The following is a 20,033-nucleotide window of genomic DNA, read 5'->3' as shown; positions in this document are numbered from 1 at the left end:
CCGCCCCCTTCCGCCCAGCGCCCACCTATGCCTGTCAATCAGGCAGAGGTGATCGCAGGGCTGAGACGGCCGACAACTGTCTGGCATGCACCGGCGCATTCGCAGTTCAGACCTGATCGGCTGTTGTGCGAAAACGCACAGCAGCGATCAGATCTGAATTAGGCCCATAGTCACAATCTATACTGTGTTCCTGATTCTGAGTCAGACAGAGCGGTGATGCTGACTTTTTTTTGTGTGCGCCACTCAGGATCAGCTCCTTTGCCTGACACGATTACTGGCCATCACACTAAGAAACAAGCTCTGTGGATGTTTTCCTAAATTTCTCCTGTCACTTTTAACCATGCTGTTATATCATCAGGTTAAGTCTTAACAGCTGCTATGGGATATGACACAGCTCTGCTGTTCTCTTTACATTGAATACAATGAAAACCAGAGAGCTGCATTTCTGCCATATCCAAAGGCGAACAAATAAACAACTGTTTGATGATATAAAGATATGCCTGAAAAGCACAGAAGCCAGCAAGATAAAAAAAAAACAATTTAATAGAAAACTTTGGTGTGCATTGGTAACTAATCTTCATCCAGAAATCCAATCTATTTATTCAGATACATTTTTGAATATATTTGTAAATTACTTTTTGATTGCTCCGCTGCATGATAAATCTGCCAGCACTGGCGGCGTGAACTCACCGGCTTTGCCGCGAGCAGTCAGCTTTTGTGCGGCTCCGTTCTTTCCAGAGTCCATTTTCATCTTCTCAACCTGCTGTTCCAGAAGGGCGCAGCGCCTCCTCTCCGCCTGAAGCTTCTTCTCCGCATCCAGGACCTTCATATTACCTTCCTCCACCCTCCTCTGCAGGACGGACACTAGTTCCATCAGCCGGTCCCGCTCCACCTCGGCCACCTGGCACAGTGCCCTGAACTCCGCATTCTGCGTCTGCAAAACTCGCAGCTCTGAGCTGTCGCAAGAGACAGACGAATCATTAACTGCAGTGTTGTACAACACGCCAATCCCAGCAATCAGCATCTCCCTATAGTACATGTCCCACTTTTACCATACTGCAAAATTTCAATTTCAAGCCTATAATCATACATTTTCTCAGTCTTTTATTTTTATTTACAAAGCACATGAATAGATCAATCTGCGCTGCATATTTAGCACCAGCTTTGGGGTCCATGAGAAAATCCAACCTACTAACACGCTAGAAAACCCCGACTTATTTATTCAAAAAGTATTTCTCCTAAAATTCTCCTTGGTTTAGTCTTAATTACGTCTTCAATTAATCATAAAGGTGAGGTGGTATATGGTCGTTCAGTCGACACGGCTTAGGTCGAAAGTCATTAGGTCGACCACTGAAGGTCGACATGCATTAGGTCGACATGATCAATAGGTCAACATGTACTAAGTCGACAGGTCAAAAGGTTGACATGGCAACATTGAGCTCCACTCCAAGCCATGGCAACATTGAGCTCCACTCCAAGCCATGGCAAAATTGAGCTCCACTCCAAGCCAAGGCAACATTGAGCTCCACTCCAAGCCAAGGCAACATTGAGCTCCACTCCAAGCCAAGGCAACATTGAGCTCCACTCCGAGCCAAGGCAACATTGAACTCCACTCCGAGCCAAGGCAACATTGAGCTCCACTCCGAACCATGGCAACATTGAGCTCCACTCCGACCCATGGCAACATTGAGCTCCACTCTGAGTCAAGGCAACATTGAGCTCCACTTCGAGCCATGGCAACATTGAGCTCCACTCCAAGCCATGGCAATATTGAGCTCCACTCCAAGCCATGGCAACATTGAGCTCCACTCCAAGCCATGGCAACATTGAGCTCCATTCCGAGCCATGGCAACATTGAGCTCCACTCCGAGCCAAGGCAACATTGAGCTCCACTCCGAGCCAAGGCAACATTGTGCTTCACTCCGAGCCATGGCAACATTGAGCTCCACTCCGAGCCAAGGCAACATTGAGCTCCACTCCGAACCAAGGCAACATTGAGCTCCACTCCGAACCAAGGCAACATTGACCTCCACTCCGAGCCAAGGCAACACTGAGCTCCACTCCGAGCCATGGCAACACTGAGCTCCACTACGAGCCTGAGTTCATCATTGTGCCTTTATATGCCAATTAATACGTTAGACCAGCACATTATCTTGTTTCTGCAACCTGAACGGTCTGGTTTGCAGATAACCTGCCCTGAACTGTGGTTCTACGTTGTGCTGCAGGACAGTTAAGCTGCTGGTTTACCTTCCAGATCATCATACCCAGATAGATTTACTTTATTGGTGATACTTAGGGGCCGATTCAGACTTGATCGGTGCTGTGCGTTTTCGCACAGCGGGCGATCAGACACAAACTGCGCATGCTCATGCACCGCAATGCGCAGGCGCGTCACACGGGTACAAAGCGGATCGCCACTCAGCGATGGGTTTGTGCGACGGATCCGTTTGCACGGGTGATCACAAGAAGATTGACAGGAAGAGGGCATTTGTGTGTGTCAACAGACCGTTTTTAGGGAGTGTTTGGAAAAATGCAGGCGCGTCCATGCGTTTGCAGGGAGGGTGTTTGACGTCAAATCCGGTCCTGGACAGGCTGAAGTGATCGCAGTGGCTGAATAAGTTCTGGACTGCGCAGAGACTGCACAAAATCTGTTTTTGAAGCTCTGCTACACATGCGATTGCACACTTGCACAGCTAAAATACATCCCCCCATAGGCGGCGACTATCCAATCGCAGGGCTGCAAAAATCGCTTCCCAGCGATCAGCACTGAATTACCCCCTTAGTTGCTCTGTTTACTGATTTGCACACATAAAGATATTTTATGTTGCATACTGTACCTTCGCGGAGAGGCACCCATGCCGACATACTGGGAGGGAGCGGCTGCTGTCTCTACCAGTTCATGCCCCAGTTTAGAAACTTTTCTGTTATGGAAGAAAACAAATTCACATTCTGTGAGTACATCCTCCAATAATAACACAGCAGAAGTGCACATAACACACATATAGACAGGGGAGATACAGTAATGGGTGCAGGGAATATGCACATACGCAGTAAAGGAATCCTGAGATAGACGCAAATGCATTACACTGTGGCACAGTGACAGGGTCTTTACAGTGCATGGGAACAGATCCACACAGAGACTGTGCATGCAGTGACGCATTGGGAAACGAGCCCACTCCTCCAAAGATACGTCTATATGTTCCTTTGCTTAGAACACCCACTAAGGCGATATATAAGTGTTCCGATGAGCCGGCGGGGGGAAAATCCCTATTCCCAATTGCAGTGTCTGAATGTGGCAGTAATCGGTTACCTGGCTGAGTCTCTTGTAGCGCCCGAGTCCTTACCACCTGACTGTGACCTCATAGGTGTCCGCTGGTTCAGTCTCATCCCCTCTTCTGCCTCTTCAATTTCTATACTTTTCCCACAGCCTGGTGTCTCAGAGGGACTCTGCGGACAGAATACCCATGTGCATAAGGAATACATTTCATTTATAAATGTATTGTGATAGTAGCAATATAAATATACTCTGATAGTAGCAATATAAATGTACTCTGATAGTAGCAATATAAATGCATTGTGATAGCAGCAATATAAATGTACTCTGATAGTAGCAATATAAATGCATTGTGATAGTAGCAATATAAATGCATTGTGATAGTAGCAATATAAATGCATTGTGATAGTAGCAATATAAATATACTCTGATAGTAGCAATATAAATGTACTCTGATAGTAGCAATATAAATGTATTGTGATAGCAGCAATATAAATGTACTTTGATAGTAGCAATATAAATGCATTGTGATAGTAGCAATATAAATGCATTGTGATAGTAGCAATATAAATGTACTCTGATAGTAGCAATATAAATGCATTGTGATAGTAGCAATATAAATGTACTCTGATAGTAGCAATATAAATGTACTCTGATAGTAGCAATATAAATGCATTGTGATAGTAGCAATATAAATGCATTGTGATAGTAGCAATATAAATGCATTGTGATAGTAGCAATATAAATATACTCTGATAGTAGCAATATAAATGTACTCTGATAGTAGCAATATAAATGCATTGTGATAGTAGCAATATAAATGTACTCTGATAGTAGCAATATAAATGTACTCTGATAGTAGCAATATAAATGCATTGTGATAGTAGCAATATAAATGTACTCTGATAGTAGCAATATAAATGCATTGTGATAGTAGCAATATAAATGCATTGTGACAGTAGCAATATAAATATACTCTGATAGTAGCAATATAAATGTACTCTGATAGTAGCAATATAAATGCATTGTGATAGTAGCAATATAAATGTACTCTGATAGTAGCAATATAAATGCATTGTGATAATAGCAATATAAATGCATTGTGATAGTAGTAATATAAATGTACTCTGATAGTAGCAATATAAATGTACTCTGATAGTAGCAATATAAATATATTGTGATAGTAGCAATATAAATGTACTCTGATAGTAGCAATATAAATGTACTCTGATAGTAGCAATATAAATGTACTCTGATAGTAGCAATATAAATGTACTCTGATAGTAGCAATATAAATGCATTGTGATAGTAGCAATATAAATGTACTCTGATAGTAGCAATATAAATGTACTCTGATAGTAGCAATATAAATGTACTCTGATAGTAGCAATATAAATGTATTGTGATAGTAGCAATATAAATGTACTCTGATAGTAGCAATATAAATGTATTGTGATAGTAGCAATATAAATGTACTCTGATAGTAGCAATATAAATGTACTCTGATAGTAGCAATATAAATGCATTATGATAGTAGCAATATAAATGTACTCTGATAGTAGCAATATAAATGTACTCTGATAGTAGCAATATAAATGTACTCTGATAGTAGCAATATAAATGTACTCTGATAATAGCAATATAAATGTACTCTGATAGTAGCAATATAAATGTACTCTAATAGTAGCAATATAAATGTACTCTGATAGTAGCAATATAAATGTACTCTGATAGTAGCAATATAAATGCATTGTGATAGTAGCAATATAAATGTACTCTGATAGTAGCAATATAAATGCATTGTGATAGTAGCAATATAAATGTACTCTGATAGTAGCAATATAAATGTACTCTGATAGTAGCAATATAAATGCATTGTGATAGTAGCAATATAAATGTACTCTGATAGTAGCAATATAAATGCATTGTGATAGTAGCAATATAAATGTACTCTGATAGTAGCAATATAAATGTACTGTGATAGTAGCAATATAAATGTACTCTGATAGTAGTAATATAAATGTATTGTGATAGTAGCAATATATATGTACTCTGATAGTAGTAATATAAATGTATTGTGATAGTAGCAATATAAATGTACTCTGATAGTAGCAATATAAATGTACTCTGATAGTAGTAATAGAAATGTATTGTGTTAGTAGCAATATAAATGTACTCTGATAGTAGCAATATCAATATATTGTGATAGTAGCAATATAAATGTACTCTGATAGTAGCAATATCAATATATTGTGATAGTAGCAATATAAATGTACTCTGATAGTAGCAATATAAATATATTGTGATAGTAGCAATGTTCAGATATCATATAATGTTAAAACCTGGGAGGTCATTCCGAGTCGTTCGCTCGGAAAATTTCTTCGCATCGCAGCGTTTTTCCGCTTAGTGCGCATGCGCAATGTCCGCACTGCGACTGCGCCAAGTAAATTTGCTATGAAGTTTGGATTTTTACTCACGGCTTTTTCTTCGCTCAGGCGATCGTAGTGTGATTGACAGGAAATGGGTGTTACTGGGCGGAAACAGGCCGTTTTATGGGCGTGTGGGAAAAAACGCTACCGTTTCCGGAAAAAACGCGGGAGTGGCTGGAGAAACGGAGGAGTGTCTGGGCGAACGCTGGGTGTGTTTGTGACGTCAAACCAGGAACGATAAGCACTGAACTGATCGCAGATGCCGAGTAAGTCTGAAGCTACTCTGAAACTGCTACGAGATGTGTAATCGCAATATTGCGAATCTTTCGTTCGCAATTTTAAGAAGCTAAGATTCACTCCCAGTAGGCGGCGGCTTAGCGTGTGCAATACTGCTAAAATCGCCTTGCGAGCGAACAACTCGGAATGAGGGCCCTCAATCATAAAGACCACAGAGAACCAGTTACATCATGTAAAAGAGCGACTGAGAATATATATTTAAGGGGGTCATTCAGATCCGATCGCACGCTAGCTTTTTTGGCAGTGGTGCGATCGGGTCTGAACTGCGCATGCACAGCAATACGCAGGCGCGTCGGCCCCCGGCAACGGAGATCGCCGGACAGCGACAGATTCTACGAAGAAAGCGATCGCACTGGCGATCGCAAGAAGATTGTCAGGAAGAGGCCGTTTGTGGGTGGCAACTGACCGTTTCTTAGGAGTGCCCGGAAAAACGCAGGCGTGCCCAGTCGTTTGGAGGGAGGATTCCTGACGTCAGCTCCTGGCCGGATCATCGCAGCGGCTGAGTAAGTCCTGAGCTGTGCAGAGATTGCACAATCGTGGCCGGACCGTTGGGGGGGCGTGCCGCGGCGTGCAGCAACAAAAAACTCCCGGCCAGTCGCAGGAGCAGCGGGTTTGAAGCTTTAAGTAAAGTGCCCTCGAAATGCGTTTCTCTAACAGTGCAATGAGAGAGGCAAATTGTGTCTCATTGGGGGTCATTCCGAGTTGATCGTAGCTGTGCTAAATTTAGCACAGCTACGATCATCTTCCCTGACATGTGGGGGGGGGGGGGGGGGGACGCCCAGCACAGGGCTAGTCCGCCCCGAACGCTAAATTTAGCAAAGCTACGATCATCTTCCCTGACATGTGGGGGGGATGCCCAGCACAGGGCTAGTCCGCCCCGAACGCTAAATTTAGCAAAGCTACGATCAACTCGGAATGACCCCCAATGAGACACAATTTGCCTCTCCCATTGCACTGTTAGAGAAATGCATTTCGAGGGCACTTTACTCAAAGCTTCAAACCCACAGAGTGACCACTGTAATGAAGACAGTCCTGATGTCTCCTCGCTCTCATGATTAATGTAAGCCATAAATGAAGATAACTCTAAAAGCAATTGAACTAAAAGAAAGACGTGAAATGTAATAGGGAGTTAGACCTTAATGTGGCATTAACATTACTGCATAGTCTTGAAGAATGGAGGTGTAAATATGGTAGTTGCGAGATGTGGGCAGCGACAAGATTCTGACAATATAGTTAGCTTTGATGTAGCAATTAGTTTTAAGGCAAAGCCAACCTGGTTTTGCCTTAAAATAAGATTTTACTCACCGGTAAATCTATTTCTCGTAGTCCGTAGTGGATGCTGGGACTCCGTAAGGACCATGGGGAATAGCGGCTCCGCAGGAGACTGGGCACAACTAAAAGAAAGCTTTAGACTACTGGTGTGCACTGGCTCCTCCCACTATGACCCTCCTCCAGACTTCAGTTAGGATACTGTGCCCGGAAGAGCTGACACAATAAGGAAGGATTTTGAATCCCAGGCAAGACTCATACCAGCCACACCAATCACACCGTATAACTCGTGATACAATACCCAGTTAACAGTATGATAACAACTGAGCCTCTCAACAGATGGCTCAACAATAACCCTTTTTGTTAAACAATAACTATATACAAGTATTGCAGACAATCCGCACTTGGGATGGGCGCCCAGCATCCACTACGGACTACGAGAAATAGATTTACCGGTGAGTAAAATCTTATTTTCTCTGACGTCCTAAGTGGATGATGGGACTCCGTAAGGACCATGGGGATTATACCAAAGCTCCCAAACAGGCGGGAGAGTGCGGATGACTCTGCAGCACCGAATGGGCAAACTCTAGGTCCTCCTCAGCCAGGGTGTCAAACTTGTAGAATTTAGCAAACGTGTTTGACCCCGACCAAGTAGCTGCTCGGCAAAGTTGAAGAGCCGAGACCCCTCTGGCAGCCGCCCAAGAAGAGCCCACCTTCCTCGTGGAATGGGCTTTCACTGATTTAGGATGCGGCAGTCCAGCCGCAGAATGTCAAACTGAATCGTACTACAGATCCAGCGAGCAATAGTCTGCTTTGAAGCAGGTGCACCCAACTTGTTGGGCGCATACAGGATAAATAGCGAGTCAGTCTTTCTGACTCCAGCTGTCCTGGAAACATAAATTTTTAGGGCCCTGACTACGTCCAACAACTTGGAAGCCTCCAAGTCTTTAGTAGCCGCAGGCACCACGATAGGTTGGTTCAGATGAAAGGCTGATACCACCTTAGGGAGAAATTGGGGACGAGTCCTCAATTCTGCCCTATCCATATGGAAAATCAGATAAGGGCTTTTACATGACAAAGCCGCCAATTCTGATACACGCCTGGCCGAAGCCAAGGCCAACAACATGACCACTTTCCACGTGAGATACTTCAATTCCATGGTTTTAAGTGGCTCAAACCAATGTAACTTTAGGAAATCCAACACCACGTTGAGATCCCAAGGTGCCACTGGAGGCACAAAAGGGGGCTGAATATGCAGCACTCCCTTAACAAAAGTTTGAACTTCAGGTAGTGAAGCCAGTTCTCTCTGGAAGAAAATCGATAGAGCCGAAATCTGGACCTTAATGGAATCCAATTTTAGGCCCATAGTCACCCCTGACTGTAGGAAGTGCAGGAAACGGCCCAGCTGAAATTCCTCCGTTGGGGCTTTCCTGGCCTCACACCACGCAACATATTTTCGCCATATGCGGTGATAATGGTTTGCGGTTACTTCTTTCCTAGCTTTAATCAGCGTAGGAATGACTTCCTCCGGAATGCCCTTTTCCTTCAGGATCCGGTGTTCAACCGCCATGCCGTCAAACGCAGCCGCGGTAAGTCTTGGAACAGACAGGGCCCCTGCTGCAGCAGGTCCTGTCTGAGCGGCAGAGGCCATGGGTCCTCTGAGATCATATCTTGAAGTTCCGGGTACAAAGCTCTTCTTGGCCAATCCGGAACCATCGCATGCGGGTCTCTTGACCTGGCGCAATATTTTTCTAGCTTTTTGTTTAGGCGGGACGCCATCATGTCCACCTGTGGCCTTTCCCAACGGTTTACAATCAGTTGGAAGACTTCTGGATGAAGTCCCCACTCTCCCGGGTGGAGGTCGTGCCTGCTGAGGAAGTCTGCTTCCCAGTTGTCCACTCCCGGAATGAACACTGCTGACAGTGCTAACACGTGATTTTCCGCCCATCGGAGAATCCTTGTGGCTTCTGCCATCGCCGTCCTGCTTCTCGTGCCGCCCTGTCGGTTTACATGGGCGACCGCCGTGATGTTGTCTGACTGGATCAGTACCGGCTGGTTTTGAAGCAGGGGTTTTGCCTGACTTAGGGCATTGTAAATGGCTCTCAGTTCCAGAATATTTATGTGCAGGGAAGTCTCCTGACTTGACCATAGTCCTTGGAAGTTTCTTCCCTGTGTGACTGCCCCCCAGCCGCGAAGGCTGGCATCCGTGGTCACCAGGACCCAGTCCTGTATGCCGAATCTGCGGCCCTCTTGAAGATGAGCACTCTGCAGCCACCACAGCAGAGACACCCTGGTCCTTGGAGACAGGGTTATCAGCCGATGCATCTGAAGATGCGATCCGGACCACTTGTCCAACAGGTCCCACTGAAAGGTTCTTGCATGGAACCTGCCGAATGGAATTGCTTCGTAGGAAGCTACCATCTTTCCCAGGATCCGCGTGCAGTGATGCACCGACACCTGTTTTGGTTTTAGGAGGCCTCTGACTAGAGATGACAGCTCCTTGGCCTTCTCCTCCGGGAGAAACACTTTTTTCTGTTCTGTGTCCAGAACCATCCCCAGGAACAGCAGACGTGTCGTAGGGACCAGCTGTGACTTTGGAATATTTAGAATCCAGCCATGCTGTTGTAGCACCTCCCGAGATAGTGCTACCCCGACCAACAACTGCTCCCTGGAACTCGCCTTTATCAGGAGATCGTCCAAGTACGGGATAATTAAAACTCCCTTCTTTCGAAGGAGTATCATAATTTCGGCTATTACCTTGGTAAAGACCCTCGGAGCCGTGGATAGACCGAACGGCAACGTCTGGAATTGGTAATGACAATCCTGTACCACAAATCTGAGGTACTCCTGGTGAGGATAGTAAATGGGGACATGCAGGTAAGCATCCTTGATGTCCAGTGATACCATGTAATCCCCCTCGCAATAACCGCCCTGAGCGATTCCATCTTGAACTTGAATTTTTTTATATATGTGTTCAAGGATTTCAAATTTAAAATGGGTCTCACCGAACCGTCCGGTTTCGGTACCACAAACATTGTGGAATAGTAACCCTGTCCTTGTTGAAGTAGGGGCACCTTTACTATCACCTGTTGTGAATACAGCTTGTGAATTGCCTGTAACACTGCCTCCCTGCCTGAGGGAGTGGTTGGTAAGGCAGATTTGAGGAAACGGCGGGGGGGAGACGTCTCGAATTCCAGCCTGTACCCCAGAGATACTACTTGAAAGATCCAGGGATCCACCCGTGAGCAAGCCCACTGATTGCTGAAATATTTGAGACGGGCCCCCACCGTACCTGGCTCCGCCTGTGGAGCCCCAGCGTCATGCTGTGGACTTCGTAATTCCTTCCACAGAACCATCCACTCAGGTGTCGACCCCGCAGGGGGTGACATCACATTTACAGGCATTTGCTCCGCCTCCACATAAGCCTCCTCATCAAACATGTCGACACAGCCGTACCGACACACCGCATACACACAGGGAATGCTCTGACAGAGGACAGGACCCCACAAAGCCCTTTGGGGAGACAGAGAGAGAGTATGCCAGCACACACCAGAGCGCTATATAATACAGGGACTAACTGAATTATATCCCCTTATAGCTGCTATATATATATATATACTGCGCCTAAATTTAGTGCCCCCCCCCCTCTCTTTTTTACCTTTCTGTAGCTTGTAGACTGCAGGGGAGAGCCAGGGAGCTTCCTTCCAGCGGAGCTGTGAGGGAGAAATGGCGCCAGTGTGCTGAGGGAGATAGCCCCGCCCCTTTTTCGGCGGACTTCTCCCGCGTTTTTGAAACTCTGGCAGGGGTATTAATTTACACCTATATAGCCTCTGGGTCTATATATGATGTATATTTGCCAGCCAAGGTGTGTAATATTGCCCTCAGGGCGCCCCCCCCCCAGCGCCCTGCACCCATCAGTGACCGGAGTGTGAGGTGTACATGAGGAGCAATGGCGCACAGCTGCAGTGCTGTGCTCTACCTTGGTGAAGACCGAAGTCTTCTGCCGCCGATTTTCCGGAACACTTCTTGCTTCTGGCTCTGTAAGGGGGCCGGCGGCGCGGCTCCGGGATCGAACATCAAGGTCGGGTCCTGCGGTCGATCCCTCTGGAGCTAATGGTGTCCAGTAGCCTAAGAAGCCCAAACTACCACCTGTTAGGTAGGTTCGCTTCTTCTCCCCTTAGTCCCTCGCTGCAGTGAGTCTGTTGCCAGCAGATCTCACTGTAAAATAAAAAACCTAAAATATACTTTCTTTCTAGGAGCTCAGGAGAGCCCCTAGTGTGCATCCAGCTCAGCCGGGCACAAGATTCTAACTGAAGTCTGGAGGAGGGTCATAGTGGGAGGAGCCAGTGCACACCAGTAGTCTAAAGCTTTCTTTTAGTTGTGCCCAGTCTCCTGCGGAGCCGCTATTCCCCATGGTCCTTATGGAGTCCCAGCATCCACTTAGGACGTCAGAGAAAATAAGATTTTACTCACCGGTAAATCTATTTCTCGTAGTCCGTAGTGGATGCTGGGAACTCCGTAAGGACCATGGGGAATAGCGGCTCCGCAGGAGACTGGGCACAACTAAAGAAAGCTTTAGGACTACCTGGTGTGCACTGGCTCCTCCCACTATGACCCTCCTCCAGACCTCAGTTAGGATACTGTGCCCGGAAGAGCTGACACAATAAGGAAGGATTTTGAATCCCGGGTAAGACTCATACCAGCCACACCAATCACACCGTATAACTCGTGATACTATACCCAGTTAACAGTATGAAACATAACTGAGCCTCTCAACAGATGGCTCATAACAATAACCTGTTAGTTAGGCAATAACTATATACAAGTATTGCAGACAATCCGCACTTGGGATGGGCGCCCAGCATCCACTACGGACTACGAGAAATAGATTTACCGGTGAGTAAAATCTTATTTTCTCTGACGTCCTAGTGGATGCTGGGAACTCCGTAAGGACCATGGGGATTATACCAAAGCTCCCAAACGGGCGGGAGAGTGCGGATGACTCTGCAGCACCGAATGAGAGAACTCAAGGTCCTCCTCAGCCAGGGTATCAAATTTGTAGAATTTAGCAAACGTGTTTGCCCCTGACCAAGTAGCAGCTCGACAAAGTTGTAAAGCCGAGACCCCTCGGGCAGCCGCCCAAGATGAGCCCACCTTCCTCGTGGAGTGGGCTTTTACTGATTTAGGATGCGGCAGTCCAGCCGCAGAATGCGCCAGCTGAATTGTGCTACAAATCCAGCGAGCAATAGTCTGCTTAGAAGCAGGAGCACCCAGTTTGTTGGGTGCATACAGGATAAATAGCGAGTCAGTTTTCCTGACTCCAGCCGTCCTGGAAACATATATTTTCAGGGCCCGGACTACGTCCAGTAACTTGGAATCCTCCAAGTCCCTAGTAGCCGCAGGCACTACAATAGGTTGGTTCAAGTGAAAAGCTGATACCACCTTAGGGAGAAACTGAGGACGAGTCCTCAATTCTGCCCTATCCATATGGAAAATCAGATAAGGGCTTTTATATGACAAAGCCGCCAATTCTGATACACGCCTGGCCGAAGCCAAGGCCAATAACATGACCACTTTCCACGTGAGATATTTCAGATCCAAGGTTTTTAGTGGCTCAAACCAATGTGATTTTAGGAAACTCAACACCACGATGAGATCCCAAGGTGCCACTGGAGGCACAAAAGGGGGCTGAATATGCAGCACTCCCTTTACAAATGTCTGAACTTCAGGTAGTGAAGCCAGTTCTTTCTGGAAGAAAATGGACAGAGCCGAAATCTGGACCTTAATGGAACCCAATTTTAGGCCCATAGTCACTCCTGACTGTAGGAAGTGCAGAAATCGACCCAGCTGAAATTCTGTTGGGGCCTTCCTGGCCTCACACCCCGCAACATATTTTCGCCAAATACGGTGATAATGGTTTGCGGTTACTTCTTTCCTGGCTTTTATCAGCGTAGGAACGACTTCCTCCGGAATACCCTTTTCCTTTAGGATCCGGTATTCAACCGCCATGCCGTCAAACGCAGCCGCGGTAAGTCTTGGAACAGACAGGGCCCCTGCTGTAGCAGATCCTGTCTGAGCGGTAGAGGCCATGGGTCCTCTGATATCATTTCCTGCAGTTCTGGGTACCAAGCTCTTCTTGGCCAATCCGGAACCACGAGTATCGTTCTTACTCCTCGTTTTCTTATTATTCTCAGTACCTTTGGTATGAGAGGCAGAGGAGGGAACACATAAACCGATTGGTACACCCACGGTGTCACTAGAGCGTCCACAGCTATCGCCTGAGGGTCCCTTGACCTGGCGCAATATCTCTCTAGTTTTTTGTTTAGGCGGGACGCCATCATGTCCACCTGTGGCCTTTCCCAACGGTTTACTATCAGTTGGAAGACTTCTGGATGAAGTCCCCACTCTCCCGGGTGTAGGTCGTGTCTGCTGAGGAAGTCTGCTTCCCAGTTGTCCACTCCCGGAATGAACACTGCTGACAGTGCTAAGACGTGATTTTCCGCCCATCGGAGAATCCTTGTGGCTTCTGCCATCGCCATCCTGCTTCTCGTGCCGCCCTGTCGGTTTACATGGGCGACTGCCGTGATGTTGTCTGATTGGATCAGTACCGGCTGGTTTTGAAGCAGGGGCCTTGCCTGACTTAGGGCATTGTAAATGGCCCTCAGTTCCAGAATATTTATGTGTAGGGACGACTCCTGACTTGACCAAAGTCCTTGGAAGTTTCTTCCCTGTGTGACTGCTCCCCAGCCTCGAAGACTGGCATCCGTTGTCACCAGGACCCAGTCCTGTATGCCGAATCTGCGGCCCTCTTGAAGATGAGCACTCTGCAGCAACCACAGTAGAGATACCCTGGTCCTTGGAGATAGGTTATCAGCCGATGCATCTGAAGATGCGATCCTGACCACTTGTCCAAGAGGTCCCACTGAAAAGTTGTTGCATGGAACCTGCCGAATGGAATTGCTTCGTAGGAAGCTACCATTCTTCCCAGGACTCGTGTGCAGTGATGCACCGATACCTGTTTTGGTTTCAGGAGGTCTCTGACTAGAGATGACAGCTCCTTGGCTTTCTCCAGCGGGAGAAAAACTTTTTTCTGTACTGTGTCCAGAACCATCCCCAGGAACAGTAGGTGTGTGGTAGGAACCAGCTGTGAGTTTGGAATGTTTAGAATCCATCCGTGCTGTTGTAGCACTTCCCGAGATAGTGCTACCCCGACCAACAACTGCTCCCTGGACCTCGCCTTTATAAGGAGATCGTCCAATTACGGGATAATTAAAACTCCCTTTTTTCGAAGGAGTATCATCATTTCTGCCATTACCTTAGTAAACACCCTCGGTGCTGTGGACAGCCCAAACGGCAGTGTCTGGAATTGGTAATGGCAATCCTGTACCACAAATCTGAGGTACTCCTGGTGAGGATGGTAAATGGGGACATGCAGGTAAGCATCCTTGATGTCCAGGGATACCATGTAATCCCCCTCGTCCAGTCTCGCAATAACCGCCCTGAGCGATTCCATCTTGAACTTGAATCTTTTGATATATGTGTTCAAGGATTTTAAATTTAAGATGGGTCTCACCGAACCGTCCGGTTTCGGTACCACAAACATTGTGGAATAGTAACCCTTTCCTTGTTGAATGAGGGGTACCTTGACAATCACTTGCTGTGAATACAGTTTTTGGATAGCCACCAACACTGCCTCCCTGGCAGAGGGAGTTGCTGGTAAGGCAGATTTTAGGAAACGGCGGGGGGGGAGACGCCTCGAATTCCAGCCTGTACCCCTGAGATACTACTTGAAGGATCCAGGGATCCACCTGTGAGAGAGCCCACTGTGCGCTTAAATTTCTGAGACGGGCCCCCACCGTACCCGGGTCCAACTGTGAAGCCCCAGCGTCATGCTGCGGACTTACCGGACGCTGTGCCTTTTTGAATCGGCATCACCTGACCACTGCCGAGTCCATAACCCCCTTCTGGCGGCAATGGACATTGCGCTTATTTTTGATGTCAGCCGGCAAATATCCCTCTGTGCATCACGCATGTATAAGACAGCGTCTTTTATATGCTCTATTGTCAGCAAAATATTGTCCCTATCCAGAGTATCAATATTATCCGACAGGGAATCTGACCACGCAGCAGCAGCACTGCACATCCATGTCGATGCAATCGCTGGTCGCAATATAATGCCCGTGTGTGTATATATAGCTTTTAGGGTAGCCTCCTGCTTTCTCTCAGCAGGTTCCTTTTGGGGCGGCCGTATCCGGAGATGGTAGTGCCACCTGTTTTGATAAACGTGTAAGCGCTTAATCTACCCTAGGGGGTGTTTCCCAACATGACCTATCCTCTGGCGGGAAAGGGTACGCTGCCAATAACCGTTTAGAAATTATCAATTTCTTATCGGGGGAAGTCCACGCTTCCTCACACACCTCATTTAATTCCTCAGATGCAGGAAAAACTACTGGTAGTTTTTTCTCACCAAACATAATACCCTTTTTTGTGGTACCTGTGGTACTACAGGTTGAGTATCCCATATCCAAATATTCCGAAATACGGAATATTCCGAAATACGGACTTTTTTGAGTGAGAGTGAGATAGTGAAACCTTTGTTTTTTGATGGCTCAATGTACACAAACTTTGTTTAATACACAAAGTTATTAAAAATATTGTATTAAATGACCTTCAGGCTGTGTGTATAAGGTGTATATGAAACATAAATGAATTGTGTGAATGTAGACACACTTTGTTTTATGCACAAAGTTATAAAAAATATTGGCTAAAATGACCTTCAGGCTGTTTGTATAAGGTGTATATGTAACATAAATGCATTCTGTGCTTAGATTTAGGTCCCATCACCATGATATCTCATTATGGTATGCAATTATTCCAAAATACGGAAAAATCCCATATCCAAAATACCTCTGGTCCCAAGCATTTTGGATAAGGGATACTCAACCTGTATCAGAAAATAAGAATTTACTTACCGATAATTCTATTTCTCGTAGTCCGTAGTGGATGCTGGGGACTCCGTAAGGACCATGGGGAATAGCGGCTCCGCAGGAGACAGGGCACAAAAGTAAAAGCTTTAGGATCAGGTGGTGTGCACTGGCTCCTCCCCCTATGACCCTCCTCCAAGCCTCAGTTAGGATACTGTGCCCGGACGAGCGTACACAATAAGGAAGGATTTTGAATCCCGGGTAAGACTCATACCAGCCACACCAATCACACTGTACAACCTGTGATCTGAACCCAGTTAACAGCATGATAACAGCGGAGCCTCTGAAAAGATGGCTCACAACAATAATAACCCGATTTTTGTAACAATAACTATGTACAAGTATTGCAGACAATCCGCACTTGGGATGGGCGCCCAGCATCCACTACGGACTACGAGAAATAGAATTATCGGTAAGTAAATTCTTATTTTCTCTGACGTCCTAAGTGGATGCTGGGGACTCCGTAAGGACCATGGGGATTATACCAAAGCTCCCAAACGGGCGGGAGAGTGCGGATGACTCTGCAGCACCGAATGAGAGAACTCCAGGTCCTCCTCAGCCAGGGTATCAAATTTGTAGAATTTTGCAAACGTGTTTGCCCCTGACCAAGTAGCAGCTCGGCAAAGTTGTAAAGCCGAGACCCCTCGGGCAGCCGCCCAAGATGAGCCCACCTTCCTTGTGGAATGGGCATTTACATATTTTGGCTGTGGCAGGCCTGCCACAGAATGTGCAAGCTGAATTGTACTACACATCCAACTAGCAATCGTCTGCTTAGAAGCAAGAGCACCCCGTTTGTTGGGTGCATACAGGATAACAGCAAGTCAGTTTTCCTGACTCCAGCCGTCCTGGAAACATATATTTTCAGGGCCCTGACAACATCTAGCAACTTGGAGTCCTCCAAGTCCCTAGTATCCGCAGGTACCACAATAAGCTGGTTCAGGTGAAACGCTGACACCACCTTAGGGAGAAACTGGGGACGAGTCCGCAGCTCTGCCCTGTCCGAATGGATAATCAGATATGGGCTTTTGTGAGACAAAGCCGCCAATTCTGACACTCGCCTGGCCTAGGCCAGGGCCAACAGCATGGTCACTTTCCATGTGAAATAATAAGAATTTACTTACCGATAATTCTATTTCTCGGAGTCCGTAGTGGATGCTGGGGTTCCTGAAAGGACCATGGGGAATAGCGGCTCCGCAGGAGACAGGGCACAAAAAGTAAAGCTTTAGGATCAGGTGGTGTGCACTGGCTCCTCCCCCTATGACCCTCCTCCAAGCCTCAGTTAGGATACTGTGCCCGGACGAGCGTACACAATAAGGAAGGATTTTGAATCCCGGGTAAGACTCATACCAGCCACACCAATCACACTGTACAACCTGTGATCTGAACCCAGTTAACAGTATGATAACAGCGGAGCCTCTGAAAAGATGGCTCACAACAATAATAACCCGATTTTTGTAACTATGTACAAGTATTGCAGATAATCCGCACTTGGGATGGGCGCCCAGCATCCACTACGGACTCCGAGAAATAGAATTATCGGTAAGTAAATTCTTATTTTCTCTATCGTCCTAGTGGATGCTGGGGTTCCTGAAAGGACCATGGGGATTATACCAAAGCTCCCAAACGGACGGGAGAGTGCGGATGACTCTGCAGCACCGAATGAGAGAACTCCAGGTCCTCCTTAGCCAGGGTATCAAATTTGTAGAATTTAGCAAACGTGTTTGCCCCTGACCAAGTAGCTGCTCGGCAAAGTTGTAAAGCCGAGACCCCTCGGGCAGCCGCCCAAGATGAGCCCACCTTCCTTGTGGAATGGGCATTTACAGATTTTGGCTGTGGCAGGCCTGCCACAGAATGTGCAAGCTGAATTGTACTACAAATCCAACGAGCAATAGTCTGCTTAGAAGCAGGAGCACCCAGCTTTTTGGGTGCCTACAATATAAACAGCAAGTCAGACTTTCTGACTCCAGCCGTCCTGGAATTATATATATATATATATTTTCAGGGCCCTGACAACGTCTAGCAACTTGGAGTCCTCCAAGTCCCTAGTAGCCGCAGGCACCACAATAGGTTGTTTCAGGTGAAACGCTGACACCACCTTAGGAAGAAACTGGGGACGAGTCCGCAGTTCTGCCCTGTCCGAATGGAAAATCAAATATGGGCTTTTGTAAGATAAAACCGCCAATTTTGACAATCGCCTGGCCGCGGCCAGGGCCAACAGCATGGTCACTTTCCATGTGAGATATTTCAAATCCACAGATTTGAGTGGTTCAAACCAATATGATTTGAGGAATCCCAACACTACGTTGAGATCCCACGGTGCCACTGGAGGCACACAAGGGCTGTATATGCAATACTCCCTTGACAACGTCTGGACTTCAGGAACTGAAGCCAATTCTTTCTGGAAGAAAATCTATAGGGCCGAAACTTGAACCTTAATGGACCCCAATTTGAGGCTCATAGACACTCCTGTTTGCAGGAAGTGCAGAAATCGACCTAGTTGAAATTTTTTCGTGGGGCCCTCCTGGCCTCACCCACGCAACATATTTTTACCACATGTGGTGATAACGTTGTGCGGTCACCTCCTTCCTGGCTTTGACCAGGGTAGGTATGACCTCTTCCGGAATGCCTTTTCCCTTAGGATCCGGCGTTCAAACCGCCATGCCGTCAAACGCAGTCGCGGTAAGTCTTGGAACAGACAAGGTCCCTGCTGGAGCAGGTCCTTTCTTAAATGCCGATGCCACGGTTCCTCTTGGAACAGACATGGTACTTGCTGAAAGCAAATCCCTTCTTAGCTCCCGAGGCCATTAGTCCTCTGTGAGCATCTCTTGAAGCTCCGGTTACCAAGTCCCTCTTGGCCAATCCGGAGCCACGAGTATAGTTCTTACTCCTCTATGTCTTATAATTCTCAATACCTTGGTTATGAGAAGCAGAGAAGGGAACACATACACCGACTGTTACACCCACGGTGTTACCAGGACGTCCACAGCTATCGCTTGAAGGTCTCGTGACCTGGCGCAATACCTGTCCCATTTTTTTGTTCGGGCGGGACGCCATCATGTCCACCTTTGGTCTTTCCCAACGGTTCACAGTCATGCGGAAAACTTCCCGATGAAGTTCCCACTCTCCCGGGTGGAGGTCGTGCCTGCTGAGGAAGTCTGCTTCCCAGTCGTCCACTCCCGGAATGAACACTGCTGACAGTGCTATCACATGATTTTCCGCCTAGCGAAAAATCCTTGCAGTTTTGTCACTGCCCTCCTGCTTCTTGTGCCGCCCTTTCTGTTTACGTGGGCGACTGCCGTGATGTTATCCCACTGGATCAATACCGGCTGACCTTGAAGCAGAGGTCTTGCTAAGCTTAGAGCATTATAAATTTGTTCTTAGCTCCAGTATATTTATGTGGAGAGAATTCTCCAGACTTGATCACACTCCTTGTGTGACTGCTCCCCAGCCTCTCAGGCTGGCCTCCGTGGTCACGAGCATCCAATCCTGAATGCCGAATCTGCGGCCCTCTAGAAGATGAGCACTCTGTAATCACCACAGGAGAGACACCCTTGTCCTTGGATATAGGGTTATCCGCTGATGCATCTGAAGATGCGATCCGGACCATTTGTCCAGCAGATCCCACTGAAGAGTTCTTGCGTGAAATCTGCCGAATGGAAGCGCTTCGTAATAAGCCACCATTTTTACCAGGACTCTTGTGCAATGATGCACTGACACTTTTCCTGGTTTTAGGAGGATCCCGATTAGCTCGGATAACTCCCTGGCTTTCTCCTCTGGGAG

General features: G+C 46.9%; 1 protein-coding gene across 1 annotated transcript in view; it reads right to left on the bottom strand.

Moving 5' to 3' along the window:
* CCDC13 (coiled-coil domain containing 13) overlaps positions 1–20,033 on the bottom strand; it is an 84,491-nt gene that overhangs the window by 11,710 nt on the left and 52,748 nt on the right. The window contains exons 11-13 of the mRNA XM_063924350.1: positions 3,311–3,447; positions 2,838–2,921; positions 691–956 (exon numbers count right to left, since the gene is read on the bottom strand). Of these exons, the coding sequence (XP_063780420.1) occupies positions 691–956; positions 2,838–2,921; positions 3,311–3,447 (487 nt within the window). The remainder of the gene's footprint in view (positions 1–690; positions 957–2,837; positions 2,922–3,310; positions 3,448–20,033) is intronic.

Source organism: Pseudophryne corroboree, chromosome 5, assembly GCF_028390025.1.
Source record: "Pseudophryne corroboree isolate aPseCor3 chromosome 5, aPseCor3.hap2, whole genome shotgun sequence".
Lineage (NCBI taxonomy): Eukaryota > Metazoa > Chordata > Amphibia > Anura > Myobatrachidae > Pseudophryne > Pseudophryne corroboree.
The sequence above is the reverse complement of the archived record's forward strand: the minus strand, read 5'-3'. Positions and strand labels throughout refer to the sequence as shown.